Source organism: Saimiri boliviensis, chromosome 13, assembly GCF_048565385.1.
Source record: "Saimiri boliviensis isolate mSaiBol1 chromosome 13, mSaiBol1.pri, whole genome shotgun sequence".
NCBI classification, from domain to species: domain Eukaryota; kingdom Metazoa; phylum Chordata; class Mammalia; order Primates; family Cebidae; genus Saimiri; species Saimiri boliviensis.
In genome coordinates this window covers 80,477,317-80,504,466 of record NC_133461.1, presented here as the reverse complement: position 1 = coordinate 80,504,466, position 27,150 = coordinate 80,477,317, and the positions used below count along the sequence as shown (strand labels likewise).

The following is a 27,150-nucleotide window of genomic DNA, read 5'->3' as shown; positions in this document are numbered from 1 at the left end:
ATATGATTTAAGGAAGAGTTCACGTCCCAAAACTTCCATCCATTTCTACATAGCCTTCATTTTCCCATTTTTGCCTGAAGTTTCACTATTGGAAAGTTGTCATTCCTTACATTAAACCTTTTGTCCCAATTAAAATACAAATATCCAGGGCCTATGCCATTTATGTATTCTCCTAATAATTATATTCCGATCCTACCTCTGTAGGAAGAACACGATAGAAATAGAATGATTAAGGAGCATAGGGAGAAGAGAGAAATGGTAAAACATGAATCTAGAAGAAAAGGTTTATCTATTACAGTTTTGCCTAGAGCTGGTCGTATAAAAGGAAGTAAACTGGGTGAATGTGGTTTTCTCTTAGTAGCTTCTTCCACTCACTGTTAGTTGCTTTGCAGCTATTTTCTTCTTTAATATTCATGCATTTAAGGTCTGTAATCTGTAACCATGACTTCATGGTATTTAATGTTGCCACATGGAGATACTTTTAAAAACTACTCCATTAAAGATTGTTTTCCCTTGGAGCATTCTGTACTCTCTGGTGGTGTTTATCACTCAGCATTTAGTTTTGATCCCTGTTGTGTATGCAAAGCCAAAGGCACTCCTTCATCACTCTGATTCTGCTGGGAGTTAGCTTACATTGTAAAACAAGAGAAACAGGAAAGAAGAGAACCAGCGATGAGCAGACTTTCATCTATATATAATCCATCTAGATAAAATAATGCCATGGGGCTAATCAACTAGGGAGGAGGTGTGGGACTAGGTAAAGTCCCTCCCCTTGGTGCTGTCTGTTTACGGCAGTCTGGCTGACAACTACCTACTGCCCAATGCCCAACTCTACTGGGTTCTAATTGCTCTTAGTCCATGAAGTGAGCTTAGAGCAAGCCACTGCACTCCCTCTCCCACAAATCCCCAGACCTAAGATGTGTGTTTAGAAGTTTCAGTCACTAGCTGAGGGTCCTAGATAAATGTGGACAATTTAAAAATGACTTCTATGCCAGTCATGGTGGTTCACACCTATAATCCCAGCACTTTGGGGAGCCTAGCTGGAAGGATTGCCTGAAGCCAGGAGATCGAGACCAGCCTGAAGTGAGACCCCATCTCTACCAAAAAAAAAAAAAAAAAAAAAAAAAAAAAATTATTTAAATAACTAGCCAGGCATGGTGGCTGCTGCCTATGGGAGGTTGAGGTGGGAGGATAGGTTGAGCCCAGGACTTCAAGGCTGCAGTGAGCGATGATCATGCTACTGTAATCCAGTCTGTGTGACAGAGAGAGACCCTGTTAGGTTAAAAAAAAAGTTTTGTAGATTCCTCTGGTAATTATTTCAGGTAAAATGCTGCAAGAACAGTGGAATAAACATAGAGATGCCTCAAACAAGAAATGTCTATGGGATTCATTGGTGCAGATGTAGAGAGGCATGTTTTGGAAAGGGACTGGCATCCTGGATGCATTACCCGTTTCTAACGGTTGAAATAATGAGACCTCCTTTGCTGAGAAGAGAGAAAACAACATGATCTTTACTCCATGTCTTGGAGTAGGCGGATTGGTTCTAATGTCCTCTTTGTTCCTGGCTTCCTTTTAGGTTGGTATTCTTAGGAGAGATTTTGTGGGGAATGGCTCCTGTCTCCAGAGGGTTCAATACAAAGAAACCATGACAAAAGAGAAATCTACTACTTTAACACTGATATCTGCAATGATTAGCTTTTCTTCCTGGCCTTGTCCTACTCTAGACTTAATGCTGGTTTCCTTAGCCACCTCTTCTACGTTGATCCTTGTGTCAGATTCCAGAACCAACCCCCTGCACTGCTTGGAAAGTTGAGAAGTCCTGGGCCAGCCTGTTCATCTTGCATAGCACATGAGACTTCTTGTCAGCTTGGCGAAAAATTTCTACCTAGTTATCTACCTGTCTTATAACATTTTACCACTTTTTTTGTAACCATTCTCAGTAACAGGTAAAGTATGTGCTATTTGATAAATAAACTAAGAAATGTGTCTATTTAGTTAAAGATGTTCTCACTGCACAGGCTTCCTTTCTGGAATTCCTGATGGGCTTCATCAGTGAAACCTGGAACTGTCCTGACCAAGAGGTTACATTCCACTTACTCCCTGATTCTCGGTGCTTCTCCTCCCGCCACTCCACATGCTGGAGCTAAGGACCTAGCATCATCTTGCCAACATTATCTTCTCACAGGAAAAATTGCAACGGGTTGCAAAAATACATTTTTCTGATGCCAGGACTGATTACTCTCATAAATGTGTATCCATTCCAGCATTTTCCCTTATGAAATGCCTAGGAAGTAAATCCCTTTGTATCTCTTATGTTTAGCAGAGTCCAAAAGGAACTAGATAAAAGCTTTCAAAAACAACAGCAACTGTGCATAGTGGTTTAGACTGATTTAAATGAAATCTCGTTCTATGATAAGACGTGGTCTGACAGCCCCATCTGTAGTTAGACTCACAGACTAGACAGGTATTGTAAAGCCAGACCTATGCTTTATTGAAGTTGCAGTAGTTCATAAAGCAGATGATGCCCTCAGGTGATATTGCGTTACTACCAAGGTTGATAGAGATTGCAGGTGTGTGGATGAGAAGGTGAAGTACTGCACTTAGCTCTGATTTGTGCAAAAAAAAAATGTGAGCTTTAATAGATGAGTCTTGGTCTAAAGCAAAAATAAACACTGGCAGGGAAAAAAAAAAAAAAAAAAGGTTGTATAGTTCCAATGTCATGATGGGGACAGAAAGATGCACAGCCCGGAGCAGGAAACACTAAGTCCTCCCTGCATAAATGTATCGCACCCCACTAACATCTTTCCACGAGCAAATCTGGGCTAAAAATGCATAGCTCACAGCTCTAAAAAGGAAAGTCATAAATGGTCAGTCTGCAGTCACAAGTTTGTTAGGGAGGTGAGGCTTTTTCCGCGTAGTTCCTGTAGAGCAGGGGTCCCCAATCCCTACCACAGACCAGTATCAGTATGTGGTCAGTTAGGAACTGGGCCCAACAGCAGGAAGTGAGCAGCAGGTGGGGGAGCATTACCACCTGAGCTCTGCGTCATGTGAGATCAGCAGCAACATTAGATGCTCATAGGGGCACAGACTCTATTGTGAACTGCGCACATGAGGGACCCAGGTTGTACACTCATACAAGAATCTATCTAATGCCTGATAATCTGAGACAGAGCAGTTTCATCCCAAAACCATCCTCCACTTCCCCTACCCACAGTCCATGGAAAAATTATCTTTCACAAAACCGGTCCATGTTACCAAAAAGGTTGGGGACCGCTGCTTTAGAGCATCATGAAGGGGGTTTACTTATTACCAGCCAGTGTATACAGATACACCAATGATTGGATTGACTTGAGGAGCTACTGATGCATGCCAGATGCACTGCTGAGAGCAGAGAACAGTCAACGCATTCCTGTTCTGTAGGTGGCCAAAAGCCTACTAGAAGATGATTAGCTGATCTTTGTAGTCCTTCTTGGCTAAGCATCCTTTCTGTCCTTATTCCAATTCAGGGTACTCTAGAAAAAGATTCAAACATTTCTTCTGGTCTTAAACACCTAACAGAGTGACAACATCGATAGCAGTAGCAACTGTGGTATTTGACAGCTTGAGCCTTCTGGCTTAAAGGTAATATGTGAGTGTTCATGTCCAGCTAAAACTCTGCAGGAAAATAAAGTGTTCTTTGTCAGTAACCATATCTGTGAGTCTGTCTGGCGTGCTCTGATGCTGGTGGTGACGGGAGGCGTATGCAGTGGTGATATATGTATGTAGCCTATGCAGCAGTGATGTATGTATGTAGTGGTTATGGTGTTTACATGTAAATGTGGGAGAGAAAGAGATAAAGACAGAGAATGGTTTATAAAATGGGAGAAAGATTTTGATGGTAATTATTTCCTGTAAAATGCCCCCATATCTATGCTAGGTCCTGTGCACTTGGTAAAATGATTAAAGGAAATATGTAATGGTGGTTTATTTTGATGTGCCCTACTTACAGTAGAAAGTGCAGATGAGAGGTGGTTGATTTGAAAATATGAGATAAAGAGTCTCCTACAAACTTTTATTTTTAAAAAAGAGTGTGCCTTATAAACTGAAAAGAACAGGCTATTAGCAAATGAATTGTGACCAGCAGCCAGATGTTGCACTTTTGTATATTAAAAACTTGTCACAGTACTTACTGTCTTACATCCAGAAGCCACTGATTGCTCTCTTTGAGGAGTGCTGACATTCCAGATGTGATACTTCTGATGTTTGTGTATTTCACTTATTGACCACAATCAAAAGTCAGACATATTTAAAGGGCAGAAAAGCCTCATCTTAACTCAGGAACTGCAGTTATTTTGTAGTTTTGCCTGTAAAATTATCACTGCCAACCTGAAGCCCACAAAGAAGCACTGTTTTCATTGATGAGGATTCTACAGATCTTGGGATAAAATGTGCTTTATTCTCAAATCAGAAAGAGTTTGCTGCATGTTACTTGGATGTCTGTTTTAACTGGATTGAATCCAATTGCCTAAGTCAATGATTGGTTTTTGTTTGTTTGAGACAGTCTCTCACTGTGTTGCCCAGGCTGGAGTGCAGTGGTGTGATCTCGGCTCCCTGTAACCTCTGCCTTCTGGGTTCAAGTGATTCTCCTGCCTCAGCCTCCCAAGTAGCTGGAATTGCAGCCACGTGCCACCATGCCCAGATACCTTTTGTATTTTTAGTAGAGACAGGGTTTCGCCATGTTGGCCAGGCTTATCTTTGAACTCCTGATCTCGAGGAATCCACCCACCTCAACCTCCCAAAGTGCTGAGATTACAAGCATGAGCCACCATGCCTGGCCCAATGATAGGTTCATAAAATGTCCCATACTACCTCAACAAAGACATGTACGAAAAGACATTTGACCTTGAAGATCTGGACCCATTAATCAAGTTGCCAAAGCTAGAAACTTTTGAGTCATTTTTAGGATTCTTTCACTCATCTATTCTCTCAATATATTTTATTTTCTTTTTATTTATTTACTCAGACATGGGTCTTCCCCTATCATCCAGGCTGGAATGCGGTGATTTGATCATAACTCGAACTCCTGGGCTGAAGTCATCCTTCCACTGCAGCCTCCCAAGTAGCTGGAACTACAGGTGTGCACCACCATGCCCAGCTAATGTGTTATGTTTTTGTAGAGACAGGGTCTTGCTTTGTTGCCCAGGCTGGTCTTAAACTCCAGGTCTCAAGCCATCCTCCCACCTTGACCTCCCAAAGGACTGGGATTACAGATATGAGTTGCTATGCCCAGGCTTTATTGTCGCTAGTTGTCGATGCTGTTTTATGTATTGTGTCTTCTCCAGCTGAACCACGTTGTGCTATTCAAGCTCTCATCCTTTATCCCCCTTAATGGAATTATGACTTTCTTCCTGGCTTCTCATTCCCCAGTGTCACCTATCGCCATCTGTGTTGCTGTCAGAATAATAAGTTTTCTTTTTTTTTAATTTATTATACTTTAAGCTCTGGGGTACATGTGCAGATCATGCAGGTTTGTTACATAGATGTACACATGCCATGGTGGTGGCCTGCTGCATCCATTCTCCCCACCATCTCCACCATCTTCTACATTAGGTATTTCTCCTAATGCTATCCCTCCCCACTTCCCCACTTCCTCAACCCCCTGCTCTTCCTTCCCTAGCCCCCACCCCCAGGCCCCAGTGTGTGATGTTCCCCTCCCTGTGTCTGTGTGTTCTCATTGTTCAACACTCACTTATGAGTGAGAACATGTAATGTTTGGTTTTCTGTTCCTGTGTCAGTTTGCTAAGAGTGACGGTTTCCAGTTTCATCCATGTCCCTGCCAAGGACGTGAACTCATCCTTTTTTGTGGGTGCATAGTATTCCATGGTGTATATGTGCCACATTTTGTTTATCCAGTCTATCATTTATGTAGCCAACAAAAATATGAATAATGAGCTTTCTTAAGTAGAACTCCTTTGGTTCCTCCTTTCAGTGGCTCCTCAGCATCTTCAAAGTTGAGTGTAAGCCCCTTGAGTGGTGTGTAGGATCCAGGACAAGCTGCTGCTGTTCTGGCCTCAGTCTCTTTGAACTATTGATGTTACATCCAAATGAAACCATGGGTTTTGGAAACCTGCTACCAGATTATTTTAATTTATTGCTTTCTACTTTTACAAAAAGCTGTCTTCTACAGTTTCATTTTCAACATCCCAAAAGCCCATGAGGTAGGAGAGAGAAGGTACTATTTTTTATTATTATTATTTTGCAGAGGAAGATTAGGGTTTGACCTCACAGGGACTAGATAAGTACTGCACAGAAGTAACTCTCAATAATGTTGATGTAAATTATCGAACTGATGAATTATCTGTGATCATATAGAATGTATACATTTATGTTCTAGCATATTACTGCTTCTTACCCTACATTTGGTTAATTATAAACTGTATGTTTCATATGTACATTAATATGTTCATATGTACATTTTTCATTAATCAAATATTTAATTTCAAACTTAATCGTACTTTCTTTTTTGACAGTTTTGACTATGGTTTTCCTTCTTTGAATGGATTATTAGGGATTGACTCTCCAGGTACCCTGAGATAAATCTATGACCACTTCCTCTTTCAAACAATATTTTATGGTGGAATGAGGGTTGCATGGAAATTTAATTTTTTTTGAAAATGTATGCCTAGGAAGAAATAAGTAATATGGAAAGGTGGACTTTTTAAGGCAAGTGAATTGCTAACTATTTTATCTATATAGGCATCAGTAAGGTCAAATAACAATGAAGGATTGGAGTGAGGAGAATTGTAGACTAATCACTATATTGCGTTGGAAAGAAGTGTCTTCCCTAGCGATATTAATAGAATATTGTAAACTCATTTTAGTAGCAAAATTTAAATTAAAAATGAAGGAGGGGGCTGTAGAATGGAGGCTGTTGAAAAATCTCATTTTCAGCAAGTTTAAAAAAATAGTCACAAAGGCAATTTAGTTTATTTTTTAAACATTCCCTGTAGTGTTGTGAAGCCCAAACCACAGCTCTGAGCTAGTTCATAAAAACCAGAATGCAAAGAGGTGGTGGATAAACTGGATAGAAACAAATAGAACACTGTCCAATTTAATTGACCAGGTTGATTAAGATGAGAAACGTAAACACCCTCCCCAAATGAGAAAATGTTGGATGTGCAAAGCTACTTCTTTTTAGATTCCTCTTGGAATGCTTGTAACTCATGAAACTACCTGTGTTATTTAAAAAATAAAAACAGGAATGAAAACTCAATTTGGTTAGTGAAATTGCATGGTCAACTGAAGTACCTATGACATGTAAAGGCAATGTAATTTCATTTAAATTTCCCTCTGTGAATTTAGAGCCTAGAGTTTTGACACAGTGGTTTATTATCCATGATCCACACTGTGTAAGATTATGTAAAAATAAAATATTTGTCTAAAATAACTAGGTGAAGATAGCCAGAAAGGTAAAATGTAGTATGAGACAAACACAGCCCACTAGCCATCGAGAAATAGATTGGCTTCTAGTTAATATATTAGTTTATAGAACTAAAAGAAAAACAATATAAGAGAATTTGTTTACTTCTTAAAGACCTGGAGCTCTAGACATTTTTTTTCCAAACTTGGAACATGTATTTGTTTAATGAAAATAGCTTTTTCCCCCTGCTTATAAACATAATATAGATTGCAGAAAATAGGATAGTCTAATTATGATAAAGTAGCAAACAACTTAGAAATCTCAGCGGCTTAACACAAGAAAGATTTATTTTTTTCTTATGCTATAAAGCCATTACATATCAGCTGGGTGCTGTATGTTTCATGACACATAGCTGTGCGTTTCAAGGCTGATGGAGTAGCCATTTTCCAAAACATTGTTAGCTAGTTGTTGTGGCAGAGGGAGACAGAGAAAAGTCTGGAGATATCAATACAGGAAACTGACTACTTTGTCCTGGAACTAACAAGTTTCTTCTACTGACAACTCACTGGCCAGAACTAGACACGTAATCCTGCCAAACTACAAAGCAGCCAGGAAATACAATCTATCTGTAAAACAGAGAGCCAGAAATATTTAATGAATAGCTCAGACAGAAAATTATAGCAATCTAGGAACCTGTAAGGTAAAACTACCAATCACCAAATAACATTTGTTGACCTACCTTTCAGGTATTTATCTGTTTCTTTGAATGTAGATATAATAACAAGACAATTTGTTGATCTGCTTTTTGTGCTCAAGAATGTTTCATGGAGATATTTCCCATTCTATTATAAAAGAAATGCATACTTTTTGATGGTTCTATATTATTTCATTGAATAAATCTGCCATAATTGATTTAATCGAGCGAAGAACATTTGAGTTGTTTCCAATTTTTTTATTACTATAAAAAAGTTGTGATTAAAGTTACTCTTAGCCCATATCTCTTGATCTTTTACTAATGATTATTCTCCTGGAATCAGTAGAATTTTACATTAAATTATACAAACATTTTAATTTTTGATAAAAGTAAGATTCTCCTATGAGGAATGTACTAATTTAGATTTGCGAGAAGTGCATAAAAACTTCTGTTTCTATACTTCTGCAAACCTTAGATTCAATATTTGGCTTGGCAACAGGCTAATAGTAATATTTCATTTTCATATTCATTATTGGTAAGGATGAACAACTTTTCATAGGTAACTTCATTTGTATTTTTCCTCCTTTACATCATCTATTCAAGTACTTAGATCGTCTTTCTGTTGGAGTTTTATTTCCTATTGATTTTTGGGTGCTCTTTGTATATTAAAGACCAGGCAGTATATACAGGTTCAACATACTAACCAGCTTCTGTTCTTATTGAATGTGAAATATATTTAGTATCATCCTTTATATTGGTATAACAACACTTTGTCATGCTGCAAACATTTCTAAAACTTTTTTTCTTTATTCACCCTTTTGCTATATAAAACTTACATTTTAATAATCAGTCTTTATGGCTTCTGGTTTTCATACCATGCAGTAACTCCTTCCTTATCCTTATATTACAAGAATATTTAAAGATGCTTTTTTTACAGTACTTTTGTGGTTGCACTTATTATATTTTAATATTTTATGTGTCTAGGGTTGATTTTGCAGTTGTGAGTGAATTAGAGATGCCACTTTATTTTTTAAGAGAACAGTTGACTCTGGACAAGTTTTACTGAATATTGAGAAAAAGTAGCAGAGTGGGAAAGTATAGTTTATTGTCATTATTTGCATTAAAATAACAAAGACAAAGGTGGAATCCTTTAAACTGATTTTAGTTAACATACTGTGGAAGGATCTTCCGGTAGAAATGGAGCCTGGGACTTTACCCAGACTCACTTTTTACTCCAGTGAAAATTTTCAGTACTTAAAATGTTTTTTTTTTTTTTTTTCTTGGTGTTCATGATTCATGAATTTCTGATTTGTCTCTTACCTATGATCAGCATATTTCTGCATTCTCCTCTTCCTTTCCTTGATCTTAAAATGTTGCTTTGCTGTAGGGTTGTATCCGAACTCAGACTCCTCTCCATCCCCGCTTCTTTCCCTTGTACACTTTTTGCATGATTTCAATCAGTCCATAGTTTCTGATAGAATGTATGCTGAAGGCTTGAATAAATATGTTCCAAAGTCATTGACTTGGTCTGGAGCTCATGACATATCTGTGTTGAAAATATTTATTTCAGTGTCTTACGTGCATTTCAAACTTAAGTATAAGCATCACTGAATTAACTAGTTACATCTTTAGCCTATTTTTCTATTGTTGTGTTTAATTTCATCTTTCTTGCTCTTTTTTTCTTTCTTCATTTAACTCTATTGATTTTCAGGGGGCTCTTTGTGTATTAGAGACCAAGGTGATAGTCAGTACCTACAAGTACAGCATGCAAAAAATACCTTTCCACCTGGTGTTCCCTGTATCACTTGTCTAAGTCGAAAATAGGGGTGCCAACTTTTGATTCCCTTCTCCTTAAACCGAATAGCAAGTCAGTTGCAAATTTTTCCAGTCTAATTTACCCCCTAATTCCTTTTCAATATTCTTTACTATATACACATCATAAACCTTCCATTCAAGCCACTGTAATTCCTCCCTGGCCTTGTTATGGTTTCCCAGTGACCTCTCTGTTGTGAGCTGTGCCTGCCCCTCCCCATCTCACATGTTCTATACATTATCAAAAGTGATGTTTTTAATGTAATATTATTGGCACCTACTCTTTAAATGTTTTCGGTGAATATGTCTCAGATGATAAGTTTCAAATATTTTAATGTCAGACAGGTAAGGAAATAATCTCTCCCTTTCTTATTTATGTAGAAAACAATAAATCCAAGCTCAGTTTGACATGTTGAGCTGAAAGTACCTTTGAAGCACACAGAAGTAGACACTGAGTAGTAAATCTCTGTATCTTAGAGTCTGTAGCCCAGGAGGTTCAGTGAACTGAGGATGTCAATCTGGGAATGTTCAGTGTATGACCATGCATGACATGAGTCTGGGTATAATCATGTGGGGAGAGGTTTTGTAGTGAGATGTGAAACGGGGCCTAAACCTGAGACTTGAAGAAATACAACACTGGGCCAGGCATGGTGGTTCACGCCTGTAATCCCAGCACTTTGGGAGGCAGAGGGGGGTGGATCACAAAGTCAGGAGTTTGAGACTAGCCTAAGGAACATGGCAAAACCCCATCTCTGCTAAAAATACAAAAATTAGCCAGATGTGGTGATATGTGCCTGGAATCCCAGCTACTCAGTAGACTTAGGCAGGAGAATAGCTTGAACCCAGGAGATGGAGTTTGTAGTGAGCTGAGATTGCACCACTGCACTCCAGCCTGGACTACAGAACTAGACTCCATCTCACAAAAAAAAAAAAAAAAAAGAAAAGAAAGAAAAACACAGCACTGAATGTTTCAATAGAGAAGGAATGACCAGAGTGGGAGGAGGAAAGACTATACGGTATTATAAAAACAGGTGAAAGAACAAATTCAAGAATGGCCATCATTACCCTTAACAGTAAAATAAGAATACAGATCAATGTACACCAAATGTAACAGCTTGAAAATCCTTAGTGATCTTAGCGAGAGCCATTTCAAAGATTTGATAAAATGGATATGATGGCAAGAGGTGAATATTTGATAAAGAATTCAACATAGATTGACCATGAAGGGAAAAGAGGATTTTGTTTGTTTACTTATCTTTTAAGATGGCAGAATTTTGATTCTGTTTATTGCAGCACTATTTACAATAGCAAAGACATGGAACCAACCCAAATGTCCACATGTGGTAGACTAGATAAAGAAAATGTGGTGCATATGTACCACGGAATACCATGCAGCCCTGAAAAGGAATGAGGTCATGTCCTTTGCGGGGACATGGATGGAGCTGGAAGCCATCATCCTCAGCAAACTAACACAGGAACAGAAAACCAAACACCACACGTTGTCACTCATAAGTGGGAATCGTACAATGAGAACACATGGATACAGGGATGGGAATAATACACACTAGGCTCTTTTAGGGGTGGGGAGCAAGTGCTAATGTATGCAGGACTTAAAACCTTGATGACAGGTTGATAGGTACAGCAACTCACCATGGCACATGTATATCTATGTAACAAACCTGCATGTTCTGCACATGTATCCATTTTGTATGTATTTCTGTATTTATTTTACTTAAATGTATTGATGGTAAAATTTTGAACATGTTGGCATATTTAAGCTCTTTGATGCTCAGTTATTTTTAGATGATGAAAACATATCATAGTTAATGATGTCTAACTCACCAAGTGGTTCAAGATGAGAAAGAACCTAGAATATTATCTGTCACATCTAACACATTTTGGATCATCAATATGTGTAAAATGTGTCTCCCTTCTGTCCCTTCTCTTCTCCTCCCCTGTTCCTTGCCCCACCTCCACTGAATCAGCCACCCTTCGTAATAGTAAAACCATTGTGCTGAATTACAATGGAAATGCGATTTTGTCTCTTATTAATGTGTGATCTCATGTCTCTCTTACATTCGTTTCCTTCATTGGTAGGCATATTCTAATACGGATGTATAATCTTAGCTCATTAAATGGAATTGCATTTTCAGCTCTACAATTTGGAGACCAAATCTATTGAATCCTTCTCAAAATATGTTTGACTTGACTTTGCTCTTTCCAGGTTAGCAATGGTTAACACAGCAACAGGTTACATGTATAACGGAAAGCCAAATGAAAACAAATAATATAAGCAGCAGTGGGTATGCCTTTGTATTATAATAAAATAGCACTTGATTTCTGCATAAAGATCTTTTGTTTGGAGCAGGTAATGACAGAATTAATCTCAGTTTTATTCCTAATTAGTATTTTGGAGAGAGCTCAAGAGGTAATGTGAATTCCTGTCTAAAATTTAAAAGCACTGTCTGAACCACTGATGTAGACAAAGTATAGATACAAGACATTAGAGTTTGAATTTGGTTGTTTTGCAGTTGTTTTATTATATTAAGCATGACTTTTAAAATGTTTTTCTGCCTCCATGGTGACTTTGTGTCTGTCAGCTGAAGGGAAACTTGGATAGAGTATTTAGTAATCAAAGGAATGGAAGATAAATAAGTGTAGGGTCTTTTTTTTTTCCTTAAGCACAATTAACTCAATGGCATCTACCTGGAATATAGATGCACTTCGCTGTTTTAATTTTGAAATGCTGTAAGCTGGTCTCCAACAATTACCTTCTGTAATTGGAACAAATTTATAATTATGCTAATGCCTTCTTAGCCACCCAATATATGGAATCCAAGCTCATTCATATGTGTGCCTGAATTTTTGTTGGCGATCATTCCATTATTAGCCTTTGCTCACTGACAAAAATATTTTTATTCTTTGTCGATTTGATTTCTCCAGTGATGCATGTACCTGCATGTGTGATATGTGTATGTATATCATTATCTAATTGTACGGAACTCTGGCATCAGCTTTTAACACTCACTTACGTATGAACATTCGGAATCTTTAGTGGTTTAATGAGGTATTTTCTCGGCACTTGAGGATATATTACATGGTAACAAGGAACAAGAAAAAGAAAATTAATATTCCCTCATCACCACTTACAACATTATTTACATACCTCGGATAATGGAGGGAGGGGGTAAATGTGAACGCAGAAGCAGTTTTCAGTGTCTCTGAAAGCCAGCTCCTTATAATCTGTCTTAGAGAGTCTCCCAGCCAAGTGAAAGATCACTTCACAGTATGTTTTAGAGCGCCCTGGATATCAGGCTTTGACAGCATCTTCTAGGCGGTGCTTCACCAGAGATTCGAAAGCAGATCGTTTCCCCCTTTGCAGCTGAGAAAAAGCAAAAGTAGAAACAGCAAAGAGCAAGATCTGTCCTACTATGGAAAGCACAGCTGAAAAGCAAGTGGCAACATGTAACTTCCCTTACAAGCCGCCTTTTGATTACACCTCTCTCCTCTCTTTCCATTCTTCTATTTATGTTTCTTCTGTTTAATGTTCTTTTCCTCCGATCATCCTTCTTGCATACTCTTTACATGAAAGTAAACATGTTTCAGTCTTCACTCATGACAGTGTTACAGTTTCAGTAAACAGTGGTTGGGGATGATCAATTTCCCAGAGACTATTTACTTGTCATAATGAATAATAATAATAATAAATAGTATGAGACTGCACCTGACTTTCACAACTGAAACGGGGGAAGTAAAGGACAGCACTGTCTGACAAGAGACACACAATGTCAGAACACAAAGTTCCATAATCAGTATTCAGGTTTCTGCAGAGGTACTGATGTCTGTCATTTCATTCAGCATCAGTGAGTGTGATTCTGTCTGTGATCATGAGGTTTTTTATCATTTGCATGGTTCTGCTGCAATGGCTTCACAATTAAGCTAAGTTTCTGCTTCCTTTTGTGATGCATAATCAGATAAGTGGAGCTAAATTGAAGAAACTGCAGTGTAGGTGGCTTTAAAATCAATCTGTAGAGCCTGCAAAGAAAAGCAAGTCAAAAGGGGAAACATGGTAGTACTGTCATAAATAACTTGAAAGAAATATTATCAAGGAGAGAGGAGAGGACAGGTGACATCTAATCTGAAAGTGACAAAGCAAATAATGGCCGAAACTAACATTGGGCAAGAATATGCCCCATTGTGAGTAAAGAAGTGTCACTGTGTAATGGCTCAGTCCCAGTGGAGACTTATTAGACAATGCCAAGTCAAATTAGGCAAATATTAAGGAGCAGCCTTTCATGTCATCAGTAAGAAGCCTAAGAAAATGGGTAATGGCCTTGTGGTAGAAAAAACATATTTATTTGAAGGCTACTAATTCTAGTTCTACCATTTCCCAAGCATATAGCCTTAAGCAAATCATGTAATCGGTAAAATGGGAAGAGTAAAATTTTCTTTGCCTATCTTGGGGTTGCTGTGAGTATCAAATAAGATAATGTGTTGAATAGCAATGTGTTCAATTGTGAGTGTAAAGACAGTGGCCGACAGCCCTGTGGTTCTCTTTGCCTTTTCCTCATGATCCCAAAATGGCTGCAATGTCATTAAAATCAGGTTCATGTCCAATACAGTCACAAGAACAGAAATACCAGTCCCTTTTCTCAGAAAAGCAAATGCATTCTTCTAAGTTTCCCAGCTGACTTCGATGCAGTCAGTCTTAAACGTTTTAATACATTAGGATGTATCACCACAGCAGGACTTCATGGGTGTATGCTACACTCATTTCTGTGCAGTGCCAAAAGCAAAATGAGACCTTAGATAACATTGAGCGGGCTAGCCTGACTTCTCATGACCTACCCGTGGACAGATACTGAGCTGGAGTAATTTTTGGATGTCAGAATAATTCAGGTCACATTCTGAATATCTGACAGTAATGATATAACTGGAGTGTGTGCATTCAACTGAGAGTTGTCCTTTAAATCACCCACCTGGGAGACAATACCCTTGTTTTAAAATGTTGCAATTGCCAAAAAAAATTGTTTTCAATTCTTCCTTCAGAATGATCATAAAAGCCCAAAATATGTTTTCAGAATTTCCTTTAATGGTGACAAGTCTCTGTATTTCAGTGTAATTTTGCAAAGAGCCAATGGTCTTTCCACCCAAATCTAGCAAATGATAGAATGACCAAGCCTAGTGGATAAAAGCAAGACTTAAATTTAGACTTGGAATCAAATTATGTCTCTGTGTGTGTGTGTGTGTGTGTGTGTGTGTGTGTGTGTGTGTGTGTGTTTGTATGCATGTGTATATGGTTTGGACAAGGTAGTTAACATCTGTGTTTCTTTGTCTATAAAATGGGGGTGATAAAAGTGGTATTTACCCCATAAAGATGTTTTAAGGATTAATTTAACACACATATAATATCTAAAAGAGTATATGGCACATGGTAAGTGTTCATGAAATGCTAGCTAGATATTATTGTTAGGTGGGGAAATAATCCATTTGATCAAAACTCACACTAGCATTTAAAGCAAATGAGAAATGTATGGGTTAGACCAGTGTGTATGAGTCTAGAGGCATTTCTGGTGGTTCTTGGAATCCTCTCTTTACCTCTGCTGTCCCTGCCTCATGTCCTCAAGTGCCAACTCAGTTCAGCCCCTCAGCAGCTGGAATGCAGAGCTCATCCTTCTCCATGTTTTCTCACAAAAACACAATCAGACTTGCTTTTTGTAAGATGCTACCTTTACAAAAGCTTTGAGTTTATGTAGGGAGTGATCATACTGGGAACTTCTGTGGGCTTCTGGCTTTTCCCTGGCTCTACCCCTTATACATTTGCCCTCTCTACCCTGTCTCACTGAATATGGTTGTCTTTCCAAGACATTTTTTTTATTATAATGTGAAAATAATATTTATTACTCCAATATAACTCATAAATCTTAAGTGGATATGTGAAATTTGGTATGAAAAATGTGTAGCCATCATGAAATATTAGTGGCTCCCAGAATATGTTGAAGAACAGCTCTATCAGCAGACTCACTCTTCTAGGTCATTTCTATGCTCAACTCTGGGAACTAAAGCAAAGAATAATGGACCTCTCCCTTGCCCCTACCCATAAAATATAGTTTGAAGTTTTCTCATATGTGTGCATGTATGTATATTGCACCAACCTCTAAATCTGCATGGACAGCAATTTGGGCTAGCACATTTATTCAGCAGGTGCCATTGAACACCCTTAGATGGGAGATTTGAAATATTGCTCATGTTCTTAAGGAGCTTGCTGGCAAGTATAGTGAAAAGGAAATGATAAGAGGCAATGAGATGAATTGAGACACTTCAGAAGTTATAAAGCTGAGGTCATATCTATAGTGTATATTAACAACTCGATTTGAAATTGAATCTACCAAATCCCAAGAGATAGGGCTAGGAATGAAGTGTAGGGGCACGTGGTACATGGTATCAATTAATGACCCCAATATGCAGTTTCTATGGGATAGGAGGGTAGATTTTCAGGTTGGTCCCATCTAGAATTCAAAGGTCAAGGGACTTGGGGTCCTGCATGTTAAGAGATCTCTATTTTAAAGTACCTTTCTCATCTTTCTAGACTGGTTTTTGGGTTTTTGTTGTTACTGTTGTTGTTTTTCATTTCTAAAGCATACACCACTCTCCTTCTCATTCTTTTATAGAACATTAAGAACAAGAACAGGAGCATGAAAATTCTCACCTATTGTCTGGTGAAAATAAACATTTAGGTGTAAGGTTTACGTATATACATACTAGATGTCTTTAATAAAAGGTCAGAGTAAGTGATATATTAGGACTCATGCAGACATATTCATATGCAAGCCAGGTGTCAGGTAACATAATCTCTCACAATGCATCAATCCACTTCCTTTCCAGTGAAGGGTCCCCGGCAATCTGATTATATCATGCTGCCTATTGGTGAGAAAACTAGAAGCTCATCAGTTGCATACCTTCTGTCCCCAGCTAAACAGAATGACTGATCAGGAACCTGCTGTCTGGCATGAAATCTAATTGTCTTTGATGTTCTGCTTTTCCAGATTTGTTTATAAACTGGAAAAAAAAATCTACAAATTGCAGACCATCTGTATATAACACTATGCTAATGAATGCCGGCATTCTGCAAATCCATAAGCTCATTACCTCTAAGTAACTAGTTTCTTTGCATGTTCTGAACTGGGATTATCAATCTGAACCAAGTAAGTAGAAACCAGATGAAGAATTGTTTGTCCGAGGGGTGAATGCCTTCAACAACCTTCAGGAATGTTAAGCCTCTCTGTCAAAAGGATGACCTCTTAGCAGGAGGTCGTGTGGATAAGTGATACCAATGTCTGTTAGCCTCAAGGTGGTCAATTTATTGATCCCATAATGCTAATTTGAAAATCTGTATTGCTTTTGTTACGAGCTTAATTAGGGGTTTACAGTGTAGGCAATTTATTATAAAATAAGTTCTGAACTCAGTATACATGCAAACCCTTATCATATCTGTAGAATATTGGATATAGGTTCAAAAGTTATTTGGTTGTCAGTCATTTCCATGAGAAAGCCATGAGAGTGGGCAGTAACGCATATGCACTATAACATTCATGGATGGTTGGGGAAGATGATTTAGTGAAAGGGAATTAAATCCAGTGAAGAGCATTGAGCTTCTCTTTGCGATAACATTCACCAGGGGTCGGAAGCCTGATTTATTGTGGTTTTTGTGGAGAAGGGGGGCAAATCTACGTAACACTCATGAATATATTTTGTTTAGTCCTCATAATACATTTTGTAATATATGGGCCATCGTGTAAGAATAAAACAATATTACATTGAAATAAACATCTCTGGCTTTTCATGAAAAGTTGTACACCAAACGTAATGCTTTCAATTCATGTAGATTTTTTTTTATTACATCGAAGTAGAGACCTGGCCACACTGTGCTTGTGTTATCTCATGGTAATGATAATCTGACCCTAACTAGTGGCTACACTTTTACACAGGTCTTGTAGTCTACATTTTGCCACAGTCATCACTTTCCTATAATTACTGATGCTAAAACTAAATACTCTATAAATTAAGGACCACTGTGACATATGAAAAGCAAAAGAGATTCTTAAGCAAAAATGAGTTCATTGTCATTTTTCACTGCACTATCATTTAAAAAAAAATACCCATGCCTCTGTCTAAAAAGAAGACAGAAAATGCCACATTTTTTAAGAAAAATGAGTGTGAGCTCATCCCTCTGTGGAAATGAAGAACGGTCCCTTGTCTTTAATATGCAAGCAATGCACGTGGAAGTCTCATACCCAGCACCAGTTCACTAATTTATGTTGCCTCCCTGGCCCCCAGGAACAGTTTAGTTTGTAACTGCTGGTGTAGATAATTTTTTTTCTATTTTATTTATTAAACTGTTCTACATTAGGAGCACTTAGCTCATCAAAAATGTTTTAAAGTTTCTCTAAGTGACAAAAACATAAATCCAAGTGCAATTTGTCACTTTTATAAGCCCAGAAAATACCAAACTGATTTCCTCATAAAGATCCTGCCATCAGTTAAATGGATAAACTATTAGGTTACAAATAAAAAACAGTTCCACAGTTAAGTGTCTACTACTGTGTTGATTGTTTATAGACATAATTGGATTGATAGACCCCAGTCATAACACCATAAACATCAAGTACACCAGCATATACATATATGCTGATATGTTGGGATCTGTATATATGTAAAAAGCTGTTTGATGCTTACCTGTCATTTCCATGAGAAAACCATGAGAGCAGGTTTCCACGAAAGGGTGCGTATATTTGTGTGTGTATATATATGTGTGTCTGTGTATATATGTGTGCATATGTGTATATATGTGTGTGTCTGTGTATAGTTACACACACCTATGAGATCTCATTTATATATTCATATATATATATATATATATATATATATATATATATGTTTTTTGTTTTTTGTTTGTTTGTTTGTTTGTTTTTGAGATGGAGTCTTGCTCTGTCGCCCAGGCTAGAATTCAGTGGCACAATTTCGGTTCACTGCAACCTCCTCCTCTGGGTTCTAGCAATTATCTGCCTCAGCCTCCCTAGTAGCTGGGATTACAGGCTCCTGACACCATACAGCTACATTTTTTAAAAATTGTTTTTAATAGACACAGAGTTTCACCATCTTGGCCAGGCTGGTCTTGAACTCCTGACCTCGTGATCCACCCACCTTGGCCTCCCAAAGTGATGGGATTATAAGCATGAGCCACCATGCCCAGGCTATCCTATACATATTCTTCAAATTCTGATTTTGGAAGACCCAGAAGCAGACTACAGTATATGTCTATAGGGCCTGTGAGTGATTAGGGGTAGACTGCAGGCAGTGCCAGCTCATATGACAGTACAGGTTGTGCACCAAACATCTCTAGTAAGCATCATTTACATAGACAAGGGAGGATGTGAATCATCTCTTGCAGAGCTGTGCAAACAGTAGGCCTGGCACGACCAAGTTTATGCATCTTAGGATCCCTCAACGTCTGCAGCTCAAAGACCTCACTTCTGCAACAGTCATATTATCTTCCCTTTTTTAATCCTCGTTTTCATTTTGGGTTTCAGATAAGCTTTGAATTGGAAAAACATTCTGTAGCTAAATATAAACTTGAAAATCACTGTGCTACATAATAAGTAAAAGATTTTTTAAAAGCTAATTTGTTTTTAGATTATGAAAGATTTTACCTTGAATTTGCCATAATTAACTACCAGGAAAAAAAAAAAAAAAAAAAAACTATTACCCCAGTTAAGACTTCTATAAACACTGCATTCTCTTCCAATGTTTACTTTAAGCATATATATGTTTATGATTGTTTTTGTTTTATACATTTATGATAATACACATAATTTTATCTATTGACTCTTTCATGTATTATGAACACTTTTTTGTGTTTTTACTAGTTGAAACCAGAACCTTTAATGTTTACATAATATTAAATTAACAGATGATTTTAGCCCCCTTCCCCCCCAAAAAAGCTTCATTATTTGACATGTTCCTATAGCATGCTTTTTCTCTTTCCTCCTTTCATCCTCTTTTTTCCTCTTTATTTTTCTCTCTCTTCATCAAAAATAATTTATTGTTGTTAAATTTTCACTTGCACCCTTAATATTTTCTTTTGGTAAATTCCTAAACCTATAATGATAAGTACAAATGATAAACCTATCTTTAAGACTATCAAATGGAACCAGACACCGTGATTCATGCCAGTAATGTCCACACTTTACGAGGCCGAGGTAGATTGCTTGAGCCCAAGAGTTCAAGACCAGCCTGAGCAACATAGTAAAATCCTGTCTCTACAAAAAACAGAAATAAAGTTAACTGAGTGTGGTGGTGTGCCTGTAGTCCCAGCTAGTCAGGAGGCTGAGACGGGAGGATTGCTTGCGCCTGGGAGGGCAAGACTATGGTGAGCTCTGATTGCACTGCTGTGATCCAGCAGTCTCAAGGAAAAAAGGACTAGCAAATGGAGGTAAGCGTTAGGAAAACAATCAAAGCAGGAAGGGAGGAAGGAGAGTGGCTTACTATGTTTGAAAGGTTAAGTAAGGCCACTGTGAGGAAATAACAGTTGACTGAGATTTAAATGCAAAGTAGGATTAAGCCATGGGGCCACCTATGGGAAAGTTCTTCGGGGCAGAGGAATCAGTGGGTGTGGAGGCTCTGAGGCTGGAACTTGTTTTCAGCTTTCTGTGGCAGCAAGGAGTACAGCAGGGCTAAGGCGAGTGAGCTTGAGGCTCTGAGGCAGGTAACCGACGGGGTGCTAGACCCCATAGAAGGATTTTGTTAGCCTAGGGGTAACAAATCTAAGTAAGATTCGGAGCCATTGAAGGATTTCAAGCTAGAAAGTGGCATGTTCTTATCCCTTTGTAGAAAATCAGCTGTAGAGGCAAGAATAGAAGCCACAGGCAGACCAGTTTAAGAAAGCACTGCAAAGGTCCCACAGAGAAGATCATGGTAGGGCAGTGTCTTAGGTCATTTCTTGTTGCTCATAACAAAATACCCAAAACAGGGTAATTTTTCAGGGAAAGAAATGTCTTACAGTTCTGGAGGCTGAGAAATCCAAGGTGGGGGAGCTGTGTCTGTTGAGAGCCTTCTTGCTGGTGGGGACTTTCTGCAGAGTCCAGAGGCGGCACAAGACATGACATCACATGGCAATGGGGCTGAGCACTCACATGTTCCAGGTCAGGTCTCTCATCTTCTTGTGAAGCCACCAGTTTCTCTCCCGTGATAAACCATTAATTCATTAATCCACTCATTCATAATTTCATGAGGGGAGAGTCCTCATGATCTAATCACCTCTTAAAGGCTCCATCTTGCAATCTTGCCACATTGGAGGTTAAATTTCAACATGAATTTTGGAAGGGACAAATAGTCAATCCACAGCGTGGTATCACATAATAGTTGAAATGTTCTCTGGTATGCACTCTCAACAACAAACAAACAAACAAACAAACAAACAAACGAAATCCCTAAAATAAAAGCTCCATGTGTTTGAGAGAGAGATTTTGATCTTTGCTATTTTGGTAGGAAACATATTGCTCTACCTTCTAGCTTATTAATCATTAGACTTTATAGTTCTACAAAATATTTATTCAATTGTTTGTCATGTGTTTTGTGGATTTTTTTTCATGTGCTGTATATTCATCTTTACGCCAGATTTATTGAAATGAGTTTTTATTATCAACTTAAAGCTTGAGAATTCATATTATTTTTACTCATACCATTCATATTAACCTTTTGTCTATCAAAATTATGCCAAATATTTTCCTAGTTTATTGGCCTAGTTTTTTCGTGTAAGATTTTATTTTTCTTTAAGTTTTCAATTTGAGGCCAAGCCTCTTCTTGATAGTTGTACCTTTAATTTTCTTCTGAGACAAGATTCCTTTAGGACAGCTGTTCTTGATTTCCAGGTGCTAGGGCTTCTTTAGTTTCAATCTTCAGGAGCACTGGCCACAGGGCTCTCTCTGGCTGTCTACTTACTGTGAATAATTTATTTATGGGTCAGTGCCAGACTTTCTCTACTTCTTGACCAACTGTTAGAGGAGAAGTATGAAAGAAGAGGCTGGCTGAGCTGGAGACATAGAAGTGCTTGTTAGATGCTATAAATAGCAAGTATATGGAATTAATCAGAAAGCAGGCAATTTCCACCTGAATTTCTGACCTAGAAGGTGAGTAGGGGTGGAGCAAAAGTTCCCAGACCTGCTTTAAGCTAACCACTTCCTTGCAGTGACATAGTAGTGATGGGAATTTAAAGACCTAATTCCATTGACTTTACAGTAAGTGTTACACCCTAAAATCAACTGTTGAGGTAAGAATAGAAGCCGCAGGCAGACCAGTTAAAAAGTTAGTTAAGAAGCCACTGTAAAAAAAATCCCAGAAAGCAGATCATAGCAGGATGGTGTCTTAATCCACTTCTTATTCCTTATAACAAAATATCCAAAACTGGGTAATTTTCAAGGGAAAGGAATTTATTTCTTATAATCATTGTTGTGAGACAATGTGACTCTCAAGTATTATGTTTTGGTGAGAATGTAGATATACTTATTTTTATCTTACCAAGAAGACACCATCTGGGTTTTGTTCGCCTAGTTTTATCCAGCTCTCCGTATAATTTCTAAACAAATGTTTAGATATTTGTCAAATGAACAAATGGAGGACTCTGAATTAAGCCATGGTAGTAGTGAATGGAAGACATTGTATCACAGGCTGGTAGTCAGATGTGTTATAAAATTGGTTCCAATGCCCTACTTGGTAAAAGAGAGCAGTGCTTTTTGGCTTTGATCATTGTTAGTACCTACACTTCCAAACTGGTGCCATCAGGAACCTCAGGATTTGGTAGTAAGATTTGCTTTTTGACTTCATTGTCTGGTACCACTCAGCTCTGGCAGTTTTTCTTTGTTTTACTGTAGTTCTCAGATCTCTTCTTTGTGCTAGTTGGTATCATTTTCCTTCAAATTAACTTCTTCTAAAGTAAGTTTTGGATGGTGATGATTTGGGGTATTTAAGCTCTCATTCACGGGGTAGTACTTGGGGTAAGTATGGAAGTATCGTTATATGCTTTTCCCTGGTAAATAAATCCCTTTTTACAGAGATGAACAAATCATTATTAAACCAAATGATTATAGAACAGATGATGCTTTTTATTGGTGATAAATTAGAATTCTTTAGACTGAAGAAATCAAATGAGGTATCTTATTCTAAAACCAGCTTTCAATGAGCATTCATCAGAGTATGATGAAATGCCCCTGACGTGTATGCTTCTGTGTGACTTCTCTTTGATGTCATCACTGTCATTGCTTTCTGTGATAAAGTTTAGTTTTGATGCGTCTGTTATATTACTGTGTTTTCCCTATGCTGTAACTAGAGCTGAATGTTTGTTGCTAAACAAGAGATATGTCTAGTCCTACCAAGGGGCACTAGAAAGTAGAGAGGTTGCTTAGGTATAGAAGCAGAGAGCCAATAAGGAAATAACACAGTTAGATCAGAGGAAACTGGCATGTGATAAAATAGAGGGGCTTAGGGTGGTATATCTCCACTTGGAGTAAATTGAGGATCCAGGGAGCAGAAGGCGTCCATCTGTGTCTTCCTTATGTGTTCAAGGAAAGAGAAGTTTGGACCAAGGATAAGACTAAGATAAAACTGGGAGGAATAAAATAGGTTCTTCAGCATCTAGAAGAAGACACATCAGAAATGGGAATAGCCTGTGCTCAGAGGATAGCGAAGGTGAGCTTCTCCAGAAGAGGGACTGGGCAGCTACCTAACTGTGTCAGCTACATAACCCCAGGCCTAAATGTCTCTCTGCTCGCTGGAGGAGTAACATAAATGATCACCAAATAGACTTATCTCAAAATCTACAGAGCACTGAGCTTTAAATTTATCTGCTTATGATTTCTCAAATCTTTATTACTATAGCCCTGGTACAATCCCAAACCTTTATCAAAACTTGTTTAAATTCAAGCATCTTGACTTAAAACCTTGTCTTATAATGTAATATCCTCTCAACACAAAATATAAGTTCTACATTTATATGTTGATTTTTCTGAGCTCTACTTTGGACCGATTATTGAAATATTATCATCATCATGAATGTTGTAATGAAATGAAATGGCCTAATTGCAGTCACCTCTTTTCTGTCTTCCACTGCGTTTTTAGAAAATGGGTACGGTATTTGTGTTCTTTTCCTGCTTCCAGTTTGTTAGCTTGAGTCTCCATCTCCTGAATAAAACCAAATTTACTAAATAAAAGGAACAGACGATGGGATAAAGAAACAAGTCATTACTCTTGCTCTGTATTTTAGATACATCTCTCTTCCACACTTGAATCTGCTCGCCTCGCAATTCCAGGAAAGAGTTCTGATTTTTTAGTGACTTGTAAACATTCTTTTCTTCCTGTAGGTGGAATGGCTGAAAAATGAGGAGCCCATTGACTCTGAACAAGATGAGAACATTGACACCAGGGCTGACCATAACCTGATCATCAGGCAGGCACGGCTCTCAGACTCAGGAAATTATACCTGCATGGCAGCCAACATCGTGGCTAAACGGAGGAGCCTGTCAGCCACTGTTGTGGTCTATGGTAAGACCAGCCCAAAGGCCAGGAGTGGATAGGGAGGGCAGAAAGCAGAGAGGTAGAGGGATGTGTGTTTTATCAAAACTTTGAATATAGAGAGCTGCAAAGACCTTGGGGTTCATTCACTGCAGTACTCTATCCTGCCTCCCCCATCTGGCAGGTGAAAAAAATCACGATTTCTATTAATGTGTTTGCTGTTCCATCTAATATTGCACTTCCTTGTGACAGTCAGCGACATTTCCAATCTCTCTTTTAAAAATAATAAAAAGGTGTTTATTTTCTTCTATTATGTTTATATTTGAAAAGAATTGAGATGGGCTACTTCTGCTCCCCATGCCTCTCAAACCCAACACACACCCCAGTTTTTCCTAGACCTGCTGTCAGATAGTCTCTCCCCTGGTATGTGAAATCCTCCAAAAATAAACAATACTATTTGCTGAATATCTCAGGTATTGTATAAAAGAAGTTCCCAGCTATTTAAGTAAAGGCATTCCCTTCCACAATAGAAGAGCCCTGGGATTTATTTTTGAAGCACTTAAAGTCGTAGATATTCAAAGGCTGATATTTTCTTCTTATACTCTGGATATTCAAGTGCTTTAGAGATTTATTGATCACTTCTTTCTATTTCTTATAATTTCCCTGCAAGGCAAATTCTGTGTCCCTCCTATATCAGATGAATAGGCTGAGGACTGGATGAGGTGACCCCACTGTTGTCTCATGATGGAGCAGCCAGTGGGGCTGCACAGCCTCTCGGTCCCCGGATGCCTGACTCACAGCACCTGGCACAGTGGCTTGCACATAGTAGGCAATCAGTAAAAACCTCTCTCCTTTTTTTCTCCCCTCCCCATTTTTCTCTCTCAGTGAATGGAGGCTGGTCTTCCTGGACAGAGTGGTCAGCCTGCAATGTTCGCTGTGGTAGAGGATGGCAGAAACGTTCCCGGACCTGCACCAACCCAGCTCCTCTCAATGGTGGGGCCTTTTGTGAGGGAATGTCAGTGCAGAAAATAACCTGCACTTCTCTTTGTCCTGGTGAGATATATGCAGATTCCCTTTTTCCCTTCTGATCCACCAACACTATTAAGCTGGTGTGAAGCAATCAGTGTTACCTTCTTTTCCAAAGTCACCCTCTCCCAAGTTCTTAGCATAGAACCTTTATCCAAGGTGTGAATGTAGAGCTCATTGTCACGGCAGGAATATGGGTGAAATACCTCTGTGCAATGTTTTGGGGCATATTTTTAAATACTCAGATGACACTGAACATTCACCATCAATAAGCCAATTGCTACGAAGTCTTGTTATACTGTCAGTGTTTGGTGGGGCTAAGCCATCGCCTTCTCTCCTTGGGTTCTCCCATCTTGTGGCCTGTATTTGTATAACAGCAGGGATTCGATAAAGTGTCTTAAAGCACAAAAGAACGGGTAACAAATGTTTGACTCTTTATCATTAGTCAATCATAACACTTTATCAGTTCTAGCTTTGTATTGATTTACAAGACAATTGATAGAAACTGGACACCGTCACAGCAGTCTATGTTTTATATTTGGCCTATGCTTACCTTTCTTTCTGTAAAAAGAGATACTTCATTTACCAAGTATGGCTTTTATAAATTCCTTTGTCTCTTACTGGCTGTAACCCAATTTATACAAACAAGAAATAGATGAGATGGAAGATGACTTTATGGAACGCATATCCTCCCACTGAGAAATAAATTGATCCTGGGTCTCACATTCACTACAGAACGTTAACTCCAAGGACACCAGACTAGGGCCTCGTGTCTTTATAATAAAATTGCAAATTTAGTTGCAATCAAAGTTAAGGTGGGGCTCTTCCCAGCAGCATATTCTTGGAGTTTCATTTTGGATTTACGTTCAATAAGCATTTATTGAGTGCTTACTATGTGCCAGGTACTGTGCAGGATACTTTTACATACATAATGTCTTTTACTCCTGTGTTGTGAGTTTTATTATCCCTAGTTGGCAGACACGGTAAAGTGAGGCTAAGTAACTCACCCAGGGTTGCCTAGGGGATAAGTTGACAGATCCAAGACAAGGACACAGACATTTTGCTTCAAGTTCAGTATTTTCTTATATTACCCTATTCTTGTCTAATTGCTTTAAATCAAAAAATTGCAATATCTTAAATAACCCACATAAGCATGGTTGGACTATTCCTAGGAGGTAAAGGGCAATTGCCTCAGACATCTGCCGTGATCTCTAGGGTCGCTTTTTAGTGGAACTAAATTCAGTTTGTTCATTTCTACATACAGCAGCAGTCCATGACCCAAGAAATTCTATTTATATAAGTCCTGGTGTCTTGAGGGTTTGACTGACCTGTTTTAGTTTAATACTATCAATATATTTGGGTTTAACTTTGTATTGTTTAGGGGTTGCTAGGGGTTAAAGGTAATTCATTCTATGCTGTTCTAAATGATCAACCCCTAAGAAAGTGGCTGATTATCAGTGGTTACTGCACACAGTTTATCTGTCCACTTAAGATGTATTTAGGCATGAAAGACTGGGAAAGAATGGGTCATGACAAATTTTTAGCAAACCCAGTGGTGCTGAAAATATGAATGCTTGCCTAAATTTGGTAATTGGTCTTATCCTGAAATAGCAGGAGTATTATACCACTGCTTTTGTAAGCCTGTCTCTTCAGG

At 38.4% G+C, this 27,150-nt stretch overlaps 1 protein-coding gene across 8 annotated transcripts in view; it reads left to right on the top strand.

Annotated features, from left to right (window-relative positions):
* Positions 1-27,150, top strand: part of UNC5D (unc-5 netrin receptor D) — a 559,482-nt gene that overhangs the window by 424,353 nt on the left and 107,979 nt on the right. For 4 of the 8 annotated variants that reach the window (XM_074383877.1, XM_074383875.1, XM_074383876.1 and 1 more), the window contains exons 5-6: positions 24,320-24,500; positions 25,356-25,523. In XM_074383877.1, the coding sequence (XP_074239978.1) occupies positions 24,320-24,500; positions 25,356-25,523 (349 nt within the window). The remainder of the gene's footprint in view (positions 1-24,319; positions 24,501-25,355; positions 25,524-27,150) is intronic. The other 4 variants (XM_074383881.1, XM_074383880.1, XM_074383879.1 and 1 more) reach the window with 1 other exon arrangement.